The 20,529-nt window shown below is 40.0% G+C and overlaps 1 protein-coding gene and 1 long non-coding RNA gene across 12 annotated transcripts in view; one reads left to right on the top strand and one right to left on the bottom strand.

The window, feature by feature from the left end:
• The window catches only part of STAU2 (staufen double-stranded RNA binding protein 2), a 172,775-nt gene that overhangs the window by 70,409 nt on the left and 81,837 nt on the right, over nucleotides 1-20,529 (bottom strand). For all 11 annotated transcript variants that reach the window (XM_065053811.1, XM_065053805.1, XM_065053810.1 and 8 more), the window contains exon 12: nucleotides 9,014-9,321. In XM_065053811.1, coding sequence (XP_064909883.1) covers nucleotides 9,014-9,321 — 308 coding nt within the window. The remainder of the gene's footprint in view (nucleotides 1-9,013; nucleotides 9,322-20,529) is intronic.
• LOC110363787 (uncharacterized) lies at nucleotides 109-15,346 on the top strand. Its single transcript, XR_010470626.1, has 3 exons — nucleotides 109-203; nucleotides 14,474-14,603; nucleotides 15,064-15,346. It is a non-coding gene; the product is annotated as an uncharacterized LOC110363787 (long non-coding RNA).

Below are 20,529 nucleotides of genomic sequence, written 5' to 3' on the forward strand. Positions count from 1 at the left end.
TTGGGAGGGGACACAGCCGAACAGCTGACCCTGAGTGACCAAAGGGATGTTCCACACTATATGATGTAATGCTCATCAATAAAGGCTGGGGAAAGACAGGGAGAGGTTTGGAGTTACAACATCTATCTTCCTGGGTAACTGTTAAATGTGATGGAGCCCAGCTTCCTGGAGATGACTGAACACTTGCCTGCTGACGGGAAGCGGTACATGAATTCCTTGTTTTGCTTTGCTTGTGTGCACAGCTTTGCTTTACCTATTAAACTGTCTTTATCTCAGCCCAGGAGTTCCTGTGCTTTTACCCTTTCCTTTCTCTCCCCCATCCTGCTGGACAGAGTAAGTGAGCAGCTGCATGGGGCTGAGCTGCCTGCCGGGGATAATCCGTAAGGGTCCTTTCGGGCACCCAATGCAGGATATGAGGGGTTCAAGATAACAACAGATTTGATCAGAGTATGCTAGATCAAATTTATAGCTGTTCAGATATTAATTGGCAGGCTCCTGTGCTTGCCATGGGGCTTGCTTGCTTTGCTGTATATTAGAGTCTACTATTTGTTTGAGGGTGCTTTTTGCTTCTGCTGTTTCACATACTCCTTATCATCCTCTTCTGCTCTGCCTGGGAACATGCTGATAACAGCAATGGACTGGCAGATGGCCAGGGCATTGCTGCTGCTTCTGTGCTGCTGTACTGGGCAGGCTAGAACCCAAGTCCATGGGACTGCGACCATGTGTAAGTCCATGCAGGAGCACGGACATCCAGAAGCATATGTGGCCATGGAGCAGTCCATGCCAGAGCAGGTACATCCCTGAAGGAACTGTGGCCCATGGGTAAGGTCACACTGGAGCAGGTACACCCCAAGAAACAGTGGCCTTGCATAAACCCATGCTGGAGAAGGGGCAAGGGGAGTCCATTGAAATGTTAGACCCTATGGTCTAGTCCAAAGGCACAAGAAGAGGAGACTGTAAGTCTTAGTTGTTGTAACTCATGATGTGAGTTGCATTATATAAGAAGTACTATGAGCAGAAACCCCCTAAACCAGCAGAGGATAAGCCTCACAAGAAGTAATGAAAGTGCAAGCACTGACCCAGCCTGAGCTGACTTTGGTGCCAAGCAACTCCATGCAACACATCAGCTCTCCTCTCCTGAGCAACTACCATAACAGATGCAGCCCAAGTCACGGACTAAATTAACTCAATGGAAATTTGTGGACTTTTTAAAGGGGAGGCCCATGGATTAAGGGAATTATATCTGTGTATATATCAAAGGACAAGGGCGGCAAGGCTGGGGTGGTTAATGAGGATCTGCTGGCATAGTGCGGGACCAGAAAATGACATAAATGGTATGGAGTAAGTGGTGGAAAATATACTGGTTTTGCTGGGACAGAGTTAATTTTCTCCAGCGCAGCTTGTATGGTGCTATGCTTTGGATTTCTGATCAAAACAGGGTTGTTAGCACACCCACGTTTTAGCTGTTGCTGAGCAGGGCTCACACAGCTTCAAGGCCTTTACTGCTTCTCTCGCTGCCTCACCAGCGTGTAGGCTTGGAGTGGGCAAGAAGCTGGGAGGGGACAGAGCTGGGATAGGTGAGCCCAACTGATCAAAGGGCTAGCCCACATCATATGACATCATGCTGACCAATAAAAGCAGGTGAAAAGAGAGAGGAAGCGGGGGATATTTAGAGTCACGGTGTGTGTCTTCCCAAGTAACCATTATGCATGATGGAGCCCAGCTTTCCTGGAGATGGCTGCACACCTGCCTGCCCATGGGAAGCAGTGACCAAATCCCTTGTTTTGCTTTGCTTGCACACGCAGCTTCCATCGTTATCTCAACCCATGAGTTTTCTCACTCTCACCCTTCTGATTCTTTCCCCCAACCCACTAGGGAGGAGTGACCAAGGACCTGTGTGGGGCTTAAGCTGCCCACCAGGGTCAACCCACAACATCAGTCTGTAGAAATTTGAACATCAGGCAATAGTTGGGTACTTGGGGAAAGTGCAAACTTCACATTAGAACAAAACCAAACAACAACAACAACAACAAAAGTATCCATAAGAGACAGAAACTGTGATAATGAGGATTTTGTCAACCATTTCTACAGGTGTTTATACTCCCTGGGGCTAAAGACGAATGTTGCTGTTGATGTTACTGTACTGGCCACTGAGCACAGCACAGGCACACAAAAGGCCGGATTTCAACACTTTCAGTGATGACAGAGAACAACATCATCCCATGTGCCATTTTACAGAAACCGATATGACCAAGGAGCACGTACAGTGGTAGTAAACTTGACTACGACCCAGGGCACCACAACAGGAACCAAAAGCTCAGTTCCACAGTTTGTTTTGCAGAAGCAGGTATTGAATACATGGCAACACAGTCACTCCTGAGCTACTTCCAGGGGTTTCATGAATACTTAATTTTTAAATATAAATTCCCACTGCCCATTGAGTGCTAACATCAAGGTGAATCAACTGATCATAGTTCCCTCTGGGAACTATTTTAGAACAATTTTACTATTTTACAAGAATTTCACTAACATTCGCAGTCTGGTCAATCCTGCTGGGAAAGAAGTCTCTAACGCCTTGAGCGGGGGGGAAGCCAGATGCACAGTTTATATTCATAGGATTATAGGAGGGTTTGGCCCCAAATGTGAAAGAAGCAATATTTGCTTTAACAGCTTTATTTCAAAAGTATTCTCTAACATAATTATACCAACGTTTTAATTTTTTAATATTCTACTTTTTCTTAATTTTTTGGAGAGAAGATCTTCTTCAAAGAAGCATTTATCTAAAACCAGTTTGCTGGCATAGACTTCAAATCCATTTTACATGAATGATGCCAGGAAGCCTGATGTTATAATCTCAAAAGCTTCCTTTAATTAATGTTCGTTTTTTCTAATTTGAATGAGTGATGAGACTTTCGTACTCTTCAGAACTAGCCCATTTGCTGGGATTCTAGTCCCAAGCTGACAGCGGCCACAAACCCTTCTGCAGCCAACATGTTCAAGGACAGAATAGAATAATCTGTCTTTACATCCTAGTTTTTAGCACTTGCTACACTCTCCATCATTGACTTTAGCTGGAGACTTGCTAAAACATAGCTTTTGATATGTTCATCAGCAGGGAACTTTGAAAATACACTCTCTCTGACAACTAACACTACAATTACCTCCATCCTTGGAAAGGTGATGGAACAACTTATCCTTGGTGCCATCTCAAGGCATATCAAGGATAAGACGGTCATTAGGGGCAGTCAACATGGCTTCACCAAGGGGAAGTTGTGCTTGACCAACCTCACAGCCTTTTACGAGGACATAACCAGGTGGACAGATGATGGCAAAGCAGTGGATGTGGTCTATCTTGACTTCAGTAAAGCATTTGACACAGTCTCCCTCAGCATCCTCGCTGCTAAACTGAAGAAGTGTGGTCTGGACAATTGGGTAGTGAGGTGGACTGTGAACTGGCTGAAGGAAAGAAGCCATAGAGTTGTGGTCCAAGGGGTGTAGTCTAGTTGGAGGCCTGTATCTAGTGGAGTGCCTCAAGGGTCGGTACTGGTACTACTCAATATATTCATCAATAACTTGGATGACAGACTAAAGTGTACTGTCAGCAAGTTTGCTGATGACACCAAGCTGGGAGGAGTGGCTGACACGCCAGAAGGCTGTGCTGCCATCCAATAAGACCTATTTGAATCTGGAGTCAATGGGGAATCCTTGGGTTTTTTTCTTGTCTTTCTCCCTAACCTTGCAATCCATACCAATGGATTCTTGCAATTTTCAAAGCTAATTCAGAGATTTGTGTTCTTCAAGAGCTCAAAACACTGGTTAATGTCTTGCTGTATTCTTCTCTTTTTTATTTATCATCATGTTTTTTTTTCGTGAACACAGCAGGTTTATGGAAAACTTTGAAGTGCAGTCTTGTTGCCCAAATCCATAACTGGTGTGTCACTCTCTTGCCTTCAGAGGCACAACAATTTCTACAAGTAAATTACCTGGCCTCCGTTTTCAAGTTCTATGTTATATTGAAGATCTGCAAAAAGGAATATCCTGGTATGCTTGCAAAGACCAATGAAACTTCAACTGAAAAAAATCCTGCTTGCAATGGGAAGAGAAAAAGACGAGACTGAAAAAGGATAAGATGTTGCTTTTACTGAGGCAAAAAACAGCTTCAGAGGTAAGAAAGAAGGGAAATAGCTAAAGCCAGGGCTCCCAAGGAGCTCTTGCAAATTAAGTACACATATTTCACTGAGGCATGTAATGAACAAGAACTAATGAAAGGAAAGCTGCTCCCACCTAGTGAAGTCCAATGAATCTTAATTTACCTAAGTAAGCAACACCTCTTAATTTTGATCTGCCTTGGAAATGGACTTTTGAATTGAAATTGTTATTTCAGCCATCATCAATGAGTTGGCATGCTTAAACACAAAATGTTAATGAAGGAAGATAAAGGCATCAAATTTCAAGATGCAAAAGTTGTGATGATGATAATTTATATCTTAATTATTTTCTTCAGGCTGAATCCCTGAATCCCTCACTCATTCCTTTTGTATTAAGAATTCCTATTGAACTCAAATCTGATTTTCATGACTGTGTTTTGCAGATTTGCTGAGGAAAGGGTTTCAGGCCCAAACTCTTCATTGTTAAAAAGATCATGAACTCGTACCTATCATGAATACTGTCAACAAGTTCTGACAGTGAAATTAATATTGGTCAAAGAGAAAGAGATCTTGGGTAAAAATAGGGTCGGGATTCACAGATGTTTGCAAATTCAGGTGGGATGGATGCAAAGGTCACCCACTGTCCTTTACTAGGGCAACCAGGTGCCACTTCTGTGGTGTTGCACTCGTCAGTGGCCACAGCCAAACCTGAGAGAGAGCAGGAAACAGCCACAGCATGGCCTAAGCTATGTCTGATGACTAGTTCAAACACTAGGCCAAGTCTGAAGTAGCCAGACCTACCTCTGCTGGCTCTTCCTGTCAGTGACTCCATACTTCAGTGAAAGCAAAGAGCAGAAACCGAGGGAAGTAACATCATCAATCACACCAGAATGACAACCCATGGCACATGAAGAACCCTTCTGTGGTGCGGACATGTCTGCATCAGACAACCCAGCACAGGGTGTGACTGGCTCCAGGCAATGAGTTCATAGCATGGGGCAACAGCCCAAATTTGCAAGACACTATGTACATTGCCCAGGCTTACAGGTGAACTGGAAGTCAGGTACCTGATCTGCACAGGTGTTTATGAAAACCCAAGAAGCATCTACCATTTTAGATGATTTTACATCTTTAAATGACTTGATATTAGCATTCATAGTGCCTGTGTCAATTCTGAAAATGGTATTTAGGTGCTTTTGAGAATTTGACCTGCTCCAAGAAATTTGCAAGTATGTGCAGATCAGACCAAAGCTACGGCTCTTTCCTTGACATACACTGAAGGCTGAATTTCCCTGAAATTTTCCTCACATATGTATCTCAGTAGTAAGATCCTAGCACTCCTAGACTGATTTCCAAACCCAACCTCCAACAAAGCAAAACAAATGTTTATTTAAAGCCACTGTAGGGAAAGGTTCGAGCTCAATGTCAGCCCTTGTACAAAGTGTGGAAATTCAGTTTAGGCCAACCTCTGTCAACTATTCCAAACCACAAGCTGACATGTATGTGCTGCAAGTAAACACAGCCTTAGAGCGTCCAGTAGGACTTCTCCTGTGTGTGCAACCACTCAGAAACGTACGCTTATGCTACTGGTTGTGGAAATGAGAAACATTTGGAAATGGCCAACAACGCAACATTTAAATCCATCAATGTATAAAATTGAATGGTTAGTCACTATACAAATGTGGAGGGGAAAAAAAATATAAATTGCATAACCACTGCAATAAAAAAAATACATCACATAGAAACTCTATCTTGTGTGAGGTTTTATTATGTAGCCACTATGGAGGAAAAGTTAAGATCTCCAAGTCTTGCCAATGCAGCAAGCCAAGTACGGCTGCAGCCACGCACTGGGACCGGCTGTGGGCATGCAATCACGGCTATTTACAGTTTATGACCTTTGCTTCAACCAAACTTCCAGGGCAATTTCCTACTGGGCTACCTGCAACTTGTGTTTTACCTCAATAAAAACCGGAGGCTCAAATTATTCATGTGTACACAGCTTTTCTAAGTGTTTCCATTTAAACAAACTCCCTGAATAATTTGCTGCACTTAAATGGTCAGCAAAAATAACTATAACTTACCTAATCTAGTTATGAAACAATGGCCAAAATACCACAGTCACTTAAAAATAGCAATTTGTACCAAAGCTGAGTTTTCCTTTAAACAACCTCTGGGCAAAGTCAGCAAAACAATTAACTGGTAGATCATATTCACAAATATGAAGCAAGCACTAAAAATACTTTATTCAGAGTTTGGAAAGGCTTGCTTGAAGTATTTGTGTTTAATTATCACTGGTAATTTGAAGCCTGAGCCTAGAAAGTATCCAAGCTAAACACCTGTTTTTCAGTGACACTGAGCTGCTGCTTATCAATAACAAATGTCTTTAGAATAGGCCATAAAACATAAATATGTAATTTTTTAGTACTTTTCCATACATTGGTCCCAATAACTCTTAATATCAAGGGCTTACAATAGAACATGGCTGAGATCATACACAAATAGTTTCGAAGAATTTAAATTAAATAACCACATTTTAAAGACACCCCTGCAGCTAAAGAAGATCAAAACCCCCACTCAAATAAGCAAATAACATTTTTTTACATTTACAAATGAAACATCATATGTGTATTTATTGATTTTTTTAAAAAATTCAAAAATACATTGTAACAGAACAGAATGTATATGTTCTTCAATGAAAGACAAATCTATGGTTATCATTCAGACCATAATACAAATACATGCTAACAAATTTAAAAATCATTCTGGGTCATTCAGGAAACATGAAACAAGCTAGCCATTTGCAAATGCAGTAGTTTTCTGCTTAGTAAATATGCCTGAGAAAGTTGATCTGTAAAGAAATGGGCTTTTAAACTCTTAGACACAAAGAGCTTTCCAGGCTGAAATGGTGAAGAGACCTGTGATATGCACCTGACAGGCCACCGAGCCATTTCCCACAGAGATTCTGTTTACTGCTCCACCTCGGCTCAGCCACCCCGCAGCGGCAGAGTTTCACAGCGATACCCGGCTCATTCGAGCGAGGTGTTAAAAAGCCTGCTACGGTGATGTAAAACCATCAGTTACACACACAGTAGACAGATGTTAGTATTCGAGAATCTCTACCAAACTTCTTGGTCTGTGTCAGGGCCAAGTAAAAAGTAGTAGTCTGGTTTACGGATGAAACAGATTGTATTTTTTGGCTCAAGGTAAGACTGTTTAGAAACAACTTCTACAAAAGCTTCCAGAATCAAAGCATAAAAAAAAAACCAAAACAAAACAAAACAAAAACAACAAACCAAACAGGACAAACACAACCAATCATTTTACAGTAACCACAAACCGTAGGCAAGTAGGAATAAAACCAGTAACATAAATTGTGCATCAGTTCTATGAAAATAAAGTGTTACTAGTAGACACACTAGCGATCTGACAAGATGAAAGCAAGCAGTGAAAACTTCACGGATTTAATTTCTTTTCATCAGAATTCATCTGTTTCTACTGCAGCCAAGTAACAAATGGAACTCAGAAAAACTGAATTCCTATTAGCAGCTTAACTCTACCATGGTAAGACATAGACTTTGACTATTTCTTGCATCAAGACACATTCAAACTAATGAATCAAATATGACATTTTAAAAATCAAGACCAAAAGAAAGCTGAATGTACATTTCAGACAGAAACAGCATTAGGTCAAATCCACGACTGGTGATATCTGATGTACGCAAATGTAATTTAACTGTGCTGCTTATGCCAACAGAACATCTGACACTATTTCTCAAATTCTAGCAGCCTCTTCTAAATCACTTCCAACAACTGCATACTTTGTAAATTACATGGGCTTCGATGAAAAAAATCATTATCAGGCATGCAGAAATTCTAACAGAAACCTCTCATTTCCAGAATTTGGTTACATGATCAAATTACATACGCTAGAACATACAAAACCAACTTTTCAAATGAAACAAATTCACAACTCTGGAAAACAAAACAAAACAAAACAACAAACCCAACCAAACCCAAAAACTTACGACAGGAAAAAGAATATTTCTACATAGCTGGTCCTATCCTCTGACAGTTCAACATGGTAAAATGAGCTACTATCCAAATACGTGTGTAATTTTGCATGTAATGGTGACTGGGAAGGGGCTTCCTATCCCCATCTTCCACGCTGCAGAAAGGACTGGATGCACTACAGCAGCTGCCACTGTCCTACGAAATGTTGGGTCTTTGCCACTGCTGGATACAGGTCACCAGTGCTGAAGGACTCGTGCGCTGACCCAGCGCGGTTCATCTTACATTCTCTAGTACTGACTGCGATGTCAAAAACATTCTGCACTGCTCTGACACCAGGTCTGCTCCTAGGCTGCACCTTCTGGTCAAAACGTTGTTCTACAGGTGACAACTAAGAGGTGCAGGGTGGGAAGCACAGTAATGGCTTTAATGACCCGGCCCAGAAGACAAACGCAAAGTTAAAGTGGTGCATCAGTACCTTCTGGATCAGTTGAAGCGAGAAACCGAGGCCAGAGCAGTATGTCAAGCTTCTAATGTCAAGAGGTGAGAACTCTCCAAGAAGTGCAAGCAAAAAGCATAATTTAAGCCTGTAATTATTTGAGCAGAATAAACAAAGGGAATAAACAAAGGAGAGAAAGATGGCCTGCAGTAAGGTGAATGGAAGGAATGAAAAAAAGCAAAGGAAGGACATGTGTATTGGTGCAGGGTTGTATCTCCTGGACCCAGAAACTGCCTTGGACACCAGCTAATTTTACAAGATAAGTTACATGCACGCCCACATTCAAGAGGGCAAGAGTGAAACCTTGATGGCAATGCTATGATTCTGGCTGAAGAGCTTCATTTTCCCCCTCCCATACCTGAAAGCCTTGAATCCTTGCCAAATACTCCAGCTGTTTTGAAGGCTGCACTGCAGAACAGGGGGAAGCAGGAGATATTCCTTTTAGACCTATGGCTTCAGCAGTTGGGGATGTTCCGTTCATGAGAAGTTCCCTGGCAATCGTAGCTGTGCTATTTGTTGTAGGAGATATGCTGAAGAAAGAGCTAGAAGTCTGGCTCATTTCTTTGGACGACAAATAGCTTACAGTGGTACCAGGAGCTGATTTGTTGCGGCTTGCTTCCATCTCTTGATAAACATCAGGAGAGAGATGGAGTATTCCCTTTGGTGCTGAAAATAAAAACAAAGATCATTCTCATTACTCTACAACAGGTTTGATGTGTAGGCACTTTTCATTAACTTTTTTTTCATTGGAAAACAAAGTAACATTTCTAAAATGTATCTTTTTTCCACAGTAACAGTAAATGAAGTCTAACCTCAGTACCAGGAAAGGTCATGGAGCAGATGATCTTGAGTAACGTTACAGGGCACATACAAGAGAACCATATGCTCAGGCAAAGTCAGCAAGGGTTTATGAAAGGCAGGTCCTGTTTGACCAATCTGATCTCCTTCTACAACAAGGTGACCCACCTAGTAGATAAAGGAAAGGCTGGGGATGTTGTGTACTTAGACTGCAGTAAGGCCTTTGACAGCATATCCCACAGCATTCTCCTGGAGAAGCTGGCAGCTCATGGTCTGGATCGGTGTACTCTGTGATGGATAAAGAACTGTCTGGATGGCCAGGCCCAACGAGTTGTGGTGAACACAACCAAATACAGCTGGCAGCTGGTCACAAGTGTTGTTCCCCAAGGCTCAGTGCTGGGGCCAGTTCTGTTTAATCTCTTTATCTCTGATCAGGATGAGGGGATTGAGTGCACCCTGAGTAAGTTTGCAGATGACAATAAATTGGGTGGGAGTGTTGACCTGCTTGAGGGTAGGAAGGCTCTACAGTGGGATCTGGACCAGCTGGATCAATGGGCTGAGGCCAATTGTATGAGGTTTAACAAGGCCAAGTGCCAGGTCTTGCACTTGGGACATAACAACCCCAGACAGCACTACAGGCTCGGGGAAGAGTGGCTGGAAAGCTGCCTGACAGAAAAGGACCTGGGAGTGTTGACTGACAACCAGCTGAACATGAGTCAGCAGTGTACCCAGGTGGCCAAAAAGGCCAACAGCATCCTGACTTATATCAGGAATAGTGTGGCCAGCAGGACTAGAGAAGTGATTGTGCCACTGTACTCAGCACTGGTGAGGCTGCACCTTGAACACTGTGCTCAGTTTGGGCCCCTCATCATGAGGATGTTGAAGGATTCGAGTGAGTGCAGAGGAAGGTGAGGAAGCTGGTGATGGGTCTGGAGCAGAAGACTGATGAGGGAAGTGGGGCTGTTCAGCCTGAAGAAAAGGAGGCTGAGGGGAGACCTTATCGCTGTCTACAGCTACCTGAAAGGAGGTTGTAGCATGGAGGGTGTTGGTCTCTTCTCCCAAGTAGCGAGTGATAACAGAGAGGAAGTGGCCTCAAGTTGTGCCAGGGGAAGTTCAGATTGGATACTAGGAAAAAATTCTTCACAGAAAGGGTTGTCAGGCATTGGAACAGGCTGCCCAGGCGAGTGGTGGAGTCACCATTCCTGGAGGTGCTTAAAAGGCATTTAGATGAGGCGCTGAGGGACATGAGTGCTAGAGTTAGGTTATTGTTGGACTCGATGATCCTGAGGGTCTCATCCAACTGAAATGATTCTATGATTTTATAACTTAATTTAGAAACAAAACAGATCTGCAGTGTCCCTCTTTTCCCATTCTTTTTAAGAAGGTACAAACCTGGACTTTAAAATTGTGGCTAGAACAGAGCACACAATATGAAGTAAGGTTTGGAGATCTACAAGCCACAAGGAACAGCTACTATTCTATTTCAAAACCATAGAATAATCATTTCACTGCAACCTTCTGCCTCCTGATACAATAATTTCATCTGTTTTTTCACAAATAATTTAAACTAGCCTATGTCAGCACTATCACCACCAGAAATAGTTATTTTCTCTCCCACCTACAGCTGGTGTTTGTAGTCTCCAGCTGCTCCATCAGTTGTGCCAGCACCAGCACCTGTAGGACCATGAGAACGAGCAGCTGGAAGCAAAAAAAGGGCAGGAGGCTTCTTGCAGTAGCCACATTGCCTCAAGTGCTGCCTTAAAGTGTTTGCTGAATTACAACAGCAGCCTGTGCTTAAACAACCCTTAATTGCGTTGAATTACTCTGCTAATGACTGACTGCTCTGCAATTAAGAGGAATTTATTTAGTTTTATTTAGCTGCATATATGGCACCCTATAGTTTGCAGATCGCTACCTACCTTGGACAACGTTCTTACCGAACCAGGAAGGCATGTATGTGTCATCATTAAAATCAACAGGAGTCAGGGTAAACATTAAAAAAATCTGAATTTATTTATGTGAATTACTTTTAAATACTTGTAGTGACATGTAAATGAGGGATAATTTGTTCACATCACCAAATTTTTAATACATTTTTAGAAAATATATCAGCCCTAAACCTGCTTGAAAACAGGAGTCCATACTTGATTTGCTTTGCTGATATTCCTGTGCATGGAAATGTGTAGCATTAAGGCTGATGTCTGTCAGTTTTCATATACAATAAAGTCTTTATTGGAAACATGAGTACCCAGTTTGCTGATATAAGAGGAAAACCTCTTTCTTATTATTAATGAATTGAAAAATGAGCTTGAAATGTGTAATTTCATATTAACAGCATACTTAAATCTTCTAGCACATACCTGAAAACACCACTGGTGAAACTGAGCCATATGGCATTTCATCTTAGGGATGATAAACCTGTTTGTTAACTGATTTAGTAATCCCAAGAGAAATCAAAGGGTTCAATGTGTAATGCATTTGCAGTACATATTAAATTCATCTCAGAATGTAGAATAAATTCCAAGAGTGGTAGAAAATTAATTTCCAGTTTCCTAGAAAAGATTCCTCTAATCCTAGCAGCGCAAGTAGTATTTTTAAATAAAATGTCTACCACACGGAGAAGACTCAAAAAATATTACCTGTAATTAATATCCTCATTTTCAGCTACATGGTAAAAATCGAACTTCCTCACTGCTGACTCAGCAAACTTCTTCCAGGTGAATCTTTTAATCGATTTACTCACACATTTGGCTTTTAAATTAATATTGCTCTCAGAGAGTTAGAGCGTCAGTTTATACCCTTCAGAAAGACATATCTGTTCCATGTCTAATACACGTGATTGCTCTCCCCACCACATTCGCGAGGATGCAGAGCCTGGTTGGACCCTGAACTGTAACACCAGAGACGTTTTGCTCAGTCTTAACAACTGGCTCCAAAGCCTGTGGACCCTGCGCTGCACTCCAGAGTGAAGCACGAATTCAAGACACAGCTACTGGGAAAGACAGAGCACAAGGTCCCTAAAATTTATTTTCGCCAGTTGGGACAATTTAGAATATAACCTTATAGGTAACAACAACTGTATAACACACGGCATTATTTTGCAGCACATAATCTCTACAGGATAGACTGATTCTATACGCTTTTTCTGAGACTTCCAAGGCCTATCACTGCACATATCTTTAAATAGTGTACAACAGATAACATGAATGAAAACTAAAATAGATAATACAGATATTGATAGTTGACGTCACGTTACAAAACCAAATGGTAATGATCATAGTGAGTGGCAGCTCTTCACCTTCAAAGACCTGCCCTCTGTAAATCTAATTTCTTACAAATATTTGAGAAACAGAAACAAAAATTGAACAAACGGTAAAACATCATACTTGTTTAGAAATAATATCAACTACCCCCCCCAACCATTTTTAGAAAAACATAGTACAACATTAACTCAAAAAAAAGTTAAAAGGAGCTTAAAACCAAGTCCAATGCTGCAGATGTCTGTTCCATTGATGTAATATTACTTAAAACAAACATTTTACATGCTTTCTCAGCCATTTCACTGTTTTTACATGATCCACCCAAATATCTAACTGCTGTCTGGAACAATGGTTTGGAACACTTCCAGATTACTAAGCTTTCTAAATGTTAAAATAACTAATATGCAGCATATGATGAATAAAAAGATATTGAGCAGAGTATAGCAAATGCTCCTAAAGTACTGACTTTAATGGTGATGTTAAATTAATAATAGTACTTTTATACTTATGCAACACCTTTCTGCTTCAGACTTCAAAGTGCTTTATAAGCAATAATTAATTTAAATCATACATTGGCTCTGAGGGGCAGATATTATATTACCATCATTGATTATCTCTGGAAACAAAGTAATGCAATATTCCAGGCATTACATTAATATAGTTGCAAGCTATTAACTTTCTATATTCATGGCCCATGTTTCATGAAGCTTCTTACAAACTTGTTTTAAAAAGCCAATAAAAACTTGGTCTCTTTGAAAACTTCTAGCCAGCATATGTTAATTGTAATTCATTATCTATTTTTAATATATTATTGAGGATTTTTAAAATAGCATTCATCACTGCTGTCTGCTTACTTCAACTCTGCTGAATTGTAGAAGACTATTTTAGATGTAACAGTTTAGTTACAGTGGTAAAGATGTGATCACAAGACAACGAGTATGACATAGAGAGAGGAGTAAGTCTAAGAACAAAAGAATGCTTCAGAATTTACCGTGATTAGTCTTCAGACAAGCACTTTAATAAAAAACATGGGAGAAAGAAATACTATCCCCTAACACCTTTATGCATTGCAGGAGAACATCTCTAGGTGAATATTTTCATACTTTTTTTTTTTTTTCAGCTGAAAGCCAAACAAAAGATTTTTGTGTCCACTAAGTATTTATCCCATACTAATTTCAGCAGATTCCAAAGGTGGCATCGTAATTATTAGGGGTCATAGGTCTATAATACTATCATTCAGAGCAACAACATTGCACCTTCTGCCAGACATTAACTTAGAGGTACATTCATGAAACATGTTAAAATAATTTCCATCTATATTATTTAAACCTGTGGGCAAATGTGCTATGAAAATACTCAGGTTAGTTATGCAATATAATCACTAACATTTGAAAAACATGTCTTATTCATCCCTGGCAGTAATTGTTAACAGTCTCTCGCAACCTTCTGGAGTCTCTGAAAAGCCCACACCAAAGCCTCCTCTTACCTAAGGATAAATTTTGTGATCTTCCATTGTCTACTTTTGCTGTCACGTACGACACAACTGCAAAATGGTTTAGACTCCAAGTCTATTGTGTGATTAGAAATCATACAAATGTATGATTAAGACACAAAATGGCCCAGCTTGTCCTTCTCAAGCCTTCCCACTGAAGTGTAATCTCGATGCTTTGATTCCAGTTCTTTTCATAGCAGCAGTAGTAGAGGCACTGTCCTAAAATCTGTTGAGTGGCATTATTTTTTCATAAACCCTTTCTTTACAGGGTCTCCTTGGCTGGGATGACAGGAGGACCTTTCTACAAAAGGGTCCTCCACCGTCTGGACCTGCACTCCTTATGGAGTTCACGGAAAATGAAAATAACCATTGGAGAGAGTTTCCGTATGGGGAATGAGGTGAGGAAGAAGAATGACTGATATTATCACCAAATGAGCCTCAGTGTAATAAGACTCCCCCAAAACTGAATTTATTGATACAAGGAGAGTGACAAGTTACCCCACAGCAGTGGGCTAAATTAAGAGAAGTTCTGAGTGATAACAGTGTTGCCTGCAGACTCACACGTGTTAGTGCCTACACTGCTACCACTGGTGTCTCATTTTCAATTTCCTGTTTCTGTCAGGAAGATGAGAAAACATGAAAAGCTGAAATTTTGATTTTATCATTGAACTCTGAAAGATGACCTGCAGGATCAGGCTTGCATTGTCAATCTGCATATAGATATCAGTGCTTATTTTCCCTCTTTTCTACTTGATCAATGCTGTAGGGATACTCTTCCTCTGCCTTCACTCAATAACTTCTCCTGGTTCAAGGACACTCCGTACACTTGGTCTAAACCACGACTTTATTCTCTTTCAGAAAATGACAATTTTCTCCCTGGGCTCTCACCTGTCCTACAGGCAGGCTGGACCTGCTGGTGCTTCAGAAGCGTCAGCAGCACCTGCCAGTGTACGACGTCCCCTGACACCCCTGAAGAACAGATGTTCTTCCCTGCAGTACAACCACTGACCTGGGGCACCAGCATGAAGGAGTACCTTCATGTCTTGTGTAATGATGCAAGGTAAACCATAATATAATTCTGTATATGACATGCTCATAAATTAAGTTTAACACCCTGATATTTGAAATAACCCATCACTGGATGAAGAAAAGATTATTCATAAAGAGATAATTGGTATTTTTGGAACTGAATATAATACTTGACAGATAATCATCAAAAGCTTTGTTTCAGATTATGCTACCTGTATTCACATTGAATAAAGCCTTCTTATATTGTACTGCTTAAAATATGTGGCAATACCTTGTAGTTAAGCATTAAGTGGGAAATGTTAGACCCAGAATTAATGCTGACTTCATTATTATACAAGTTAAAATGCACAAAACCTTAAGAGGCATGGAGGACTTTCACATGCAACAACTGCTCCACACAGCTGGCAGGTTCTCAACATGCCCTAGAATATGGCCCATTACAAATCCACTGAGAGCAACATAGAGCATTTACAAACTCAAATAACTATTTCAATAACAAGACTGAAAAATGTGAATATTCTCATCAAAATAAATATTGTTTTATACTTCACTCACTGTCAAAGCCCATTTATATACTAGAATATTTTCAAATTTTCTTTTAGTACCTCAGTAGGAACTCAGAAAACATCAGCCAAACAATTGAATAGGCAAGTAGTATGGCCATTATGTTCTCAGTAATAGTCTACAGACAATCTTGGCTTAAAATATGAAGATGCAATCATTACCTACTTAACACAGCTATCTGTGGTATTTCTAAGTCACCAGCTACTGCAATATCCAGACATGAAAAAATGTTTCACCATTACACAACGTCCTTCAAACAAAGGATCTCAGCTACATGACCTTAAACAAATTGATGTTACATAATGTCACTGATTAAAATACTAGTTTATCTAACCTTAAAATAACCATGACACTGAAGTCAATGCTATTTAGTTCTTCACAAAGCCAGGTCTTGATATCTTTAATTTCACTGCAACACTTTCTGTACAGCCACAAAGGAAGCTGCACTACTGCAGGAGACTTAAATTATCTAAATTTATGTAATTTGGTGTTTTACTCATATGAGGAAAGTTCTTTAAAATCTCCCACAGCTTTACTCCTGCCTGCGAACATAAGATTTTGGTAAAAATAAGACTTAAGTGTTTGCAGCAGGGAATTTCTACAGGATATTGTATTAATTATTCCAATAGACAGACGAAACACCTACACCATTCTTTTCATATGATAATTTCTGCATCATACATTTCCAACAGCGTACCAGCTAATGTAAGATTAAGATGAAGCAGGTTCTGAAAAGAAGCAGAAGAAAGAACAGTACTTTCTTATCAGTAAAGAGAATCAGCAAATTTGGAGCAAGAGCAAGTCAAGCTAGTGAGCTCGCAGATCAAGGTTCTTGTAAAAGCTGCAAGAAAATGATTTTGGAGGGGGTAAAGCAAGTAGGAGAGTGCCTAAGTGCAACCAGGTGACCTGTGCAGGTGAAACTCCTCATTAAGAGATTAAGAGGGGAATGAGAATTGTGATGATGGAAACAAAGGCATGACCCATACGTAGAAGAGATGAAAGAATGATCAAGTCTACTAGACAAGGACAGAGAGGTTGCTGAAGCTGGGAAGGTCAAGGGGGACATCAACAAGCACAGCATAGGTATGAGTAAGTATGAGTGAAGATGAAATCAAAGGAGGAGAAAGCAGTGGGGGAGTAGAAGTCACAGGGATACATGTTTGATGTAAAGGCAAGAGGATGGAGAAGAGAACAGAAAACTAAGTCCTGGTTCTGACAGCAATAAAGCCTCAGTTCAATTCTTCAGGACATTATTATCCCAGACTAAGGGTGAGGAACTTGAGGGGTTCCAGGCTGGGGGGAAGGGAATAGGAAACGGAGAAAAGACTTCAGAAAAGTGAAAGTAGATAAGAGAAAAACAGTATTGCAGTTAATTGTGTGATACCGTTCCATTTGCTTGGCTGAAGACAGAAATCCAAATGCAGATAATTTGCAGAATTACATTATTAAATCTGAATTTGAGACTTAACATCAAAAAAGAGCTCTGTGCTGCTATTCTTGCAGTTCCGTTTTTTCAAAGGAATAGACTAGCAACCTTGAATAAACATAGATCATATAGGAATTTTATGGGATGGGGAAAAGCAAAAGAAGAATTTCTCTGAAATTATCTCTACCCACATAACTAGCTATCTACTGTCATGGTGGCTGTTCCTTCTTGATACATTTTATACATCAAGGGCTTAATGGTTAAGAAGTCTCCTAGAAAGCTAAGACAGGCTCCTTCACAGCCTGAGGGCACCCAAACCACAACCCTCACAGCCCAAGTGTATGTTTCTTACATGTGCACAATCCACACTACTCAAGAACCAGGCAGCAGGTTGGGGTTGTTTTATAATCTGTATCTGAAATATGCAGAATATAATATGTGGAAACTAGCCAAGGGACACCAGAATACACATCCGCATCTTCACTCACAAGGGCTTTAATAAAAAGACAGACTAAAAAGTCACGATTCCTTTAGATTGCTCCTTCCCTGTGGATTTCTTGCATTTTGACAGCATCTGATTTTTATTTTCTGTCTGCAAATCATAATTATATTAGGCGCACATCTCCAAAAGGTGGCTGCCATTATCCAGATCACTCTGCACTCTATGACCACTCACCTGGTGAAGAGGGAAACTAAATCTGTCTCCCATCTTTCTGGGCTTGTGTTTAAAACACTACGCACTTTAGAAATACACATTGTACTCTGAACTCAGCAAAGAAAGCATCACATCTGAACACACAAAACCTGCAGGACTTAAAGCACCAAACTGAGCATCTAAAAAGGGGAAACGTGGGGAAAGGAGCAGGACCAATTGCAGTTGTGGTCTTACACACCTGAATTGTGCCCAAACCCCACTTACAAAAATGCCAATTTGGATTGTGCCACTAGATCTCAAATAGCAAGAAAAAAATAATGACAGTCCCTTTCCTGTTTTGTTAATATTAGGTGTCTTTTAATTTAGGTATTTTAGAAGTTTTTTCAACTATATCAAACCTATATACAAGTTGTATTTAATTGGTATTATTCTGGGTAAAATATTACCTCATTCTCATTGCTAGATAAAACTGAGAAATATAACGTTAAGTATTAACAATGCCAAATACAGTACAGACTTCCTAGATTCAATAACTCAGGGAAGAAACACAACTGGACAAATCTCATCTGCTTCTAAATTTAATTTTCGTATATCTTCAGTTAGAAAGAAAATCTAGATTTCTCAGACTCTTGTTAGAAGACTCAAAAATGGGGTTAATATTTTTTTTTTTCCTCCTTTTAAATTAGCACATCAGCTCAGCAGCTACAGAGGCAAGGTGTTATTAAACACAACTAACTGCTGTAAGACACCCTTGGCAAGGTCGTGAGACATACAGAGAACACACAAGTGTTGATGGAACTGCTCCCTGAAACACACAGTGAGGGTATAATCTTCACCTGACAGTATGCTTGCTAAAAAAAACCCCACAAAACAAACAACCAAAGCCCCCAATCCAAACAGATGGAAAACTACTCTTCTGTGGCCTATGTTTCAACAAATAAGTGGTGGTGTCAGCTCCTCTTACTGTGGTTTCTATTCAGAATGACCAGTAATTGAACAAATGATAGGACAAGGGGTAATGGGTACAAACTGGAACACAAAAGATTCCACTTAAATTTGAGAAGAAACGTCTTCTCAGTGAGGGTGACAGAGCACTGGAACAGGCTGCCCAGGGGGATTGTGGAGTCTCCTTCTCTGGAGATATTCAAAACCTGCCTGGACACCTTCCTGTGTAACCTCATCTGGGTGTTTCTGCTCCAGCAGGGGGATTGGACTAGATGATCTTTTGAGGTCCCTTCCAATCCCTAACATTCTGTGATTCTGTGAAATGTCTGGTGACGTATCAACCTGACCCCTAGCAAGAATGTATTATAATTGACAAAGTTCAGTAAGTTTGGAAGCAATTCAAAAGTGAAGTCCAATGAAGCAGCAGTACTTAGTGAGCAAAAAGGTGAACAATCTACTGAAAAACACCTTCAAAATACACCCAAAAGAATTAAATGTTTCATCAAAATATAACACATATACATTCAAATTAAAAATGTCTGAAATGCAAACCAAAAACTTTCTTCCCAAACTGTAGACTTTGGTTACTGTTCGTGGAAATACAGGAGAATTAAATTATCTACTGGAAGTCTTCACCAAAATCCCCAGTGGAAACATAAACATGTAGAGCACTATCAAAAAAAAGGCTTTATAAAAGTAGTGAGGGCCAGAACTCAATTCACACAAGTGCACAGAAGTTCACATTAATTTTGTTTCCTCCAAAGTGAGGATGTATTAGTACACAAAATTTCATAAATACATGATTTATTTTGCACTTTCTTTCTCAAAAAAAACTGATGAAGAAATACCTAAGAATTTGACTGCAAATATAAATTCAGGGCTCATAGTAACACCACATAATTTCATATTTTTTATATTTCTTATATTCTTAATCTCTTATTATTTAAGTAGATTTAAAAAAAATACTAAAATTAATGTTTTTATGGAAAAATGCTCAAATTTCCTCATCACAGATTTAAGAAACTCTTTTGAATATCTATTTGCTTTTTTCTCATTTTTTTTCTCATTGCCTTTTTTCTTTTTCTTTTTCTTTTTTTTTTTTTTTTTACTGAGCACAATTGCATGAGATCAAGTATCTTTGTTCCTTAGGAGATCATCTGCTCCTGCTGCTCATTTACCATCTGAAATCATCACAATCTGTTGGTGACAATCTCATCATCTTCACAGTAACTAACTGTGATGTCACAAACAAATGATTATGATTTCAGGTGGTGAAAAAACAGCAGGAACAGATGTAGTCTGAAGAACAAAGACTGTAAAGTCATGCATGAATCCCTAGTAATAAAATGTTAGGCAAGAAAAACAAAGGGCCTGTCCTTTACAGAGAGGTAGGATTGCTCTGAATGTAATTTTTTTATTATTAGTTTTTCAATAGTTTGTGAATCCCAAAATTGCTGGAAACAGATAAAAGAAAACTATAATATGGAAAATTGAGGGTGGGGAACATATAAAAACAGTTAGAATCACACAGAATCACAGAACGTTAGGAATTGGAAGCGACCTCAGAAGATCATCTAGTCCAATCCCCCTGCTGGAGCAGGAACACTTAGATGAGGTTACACAGGAAGGTGTCCAGGTGGGTTTTGAATGTCTCCAGAGAAGGAGACTCCACAATCCCCCTGGGCAGCCTGTCCCAGTGCTCTGT

The sequence above is a fragment of the Columba livia genome, chromosome 2, assembly GCF_036013475.1.
Source record: "Columba livia isolate bColLiv1 breed racing homer chromosome 2, bColLiv1.pat.W.v2, whole genome shotgun sequence".
Taxonomy (NCBI): domain Eukaryota; kingdom Metazoa; phylum Chordata; class Aves; order Columbiformes; family Columbidae; genus Columba; species Columba livia.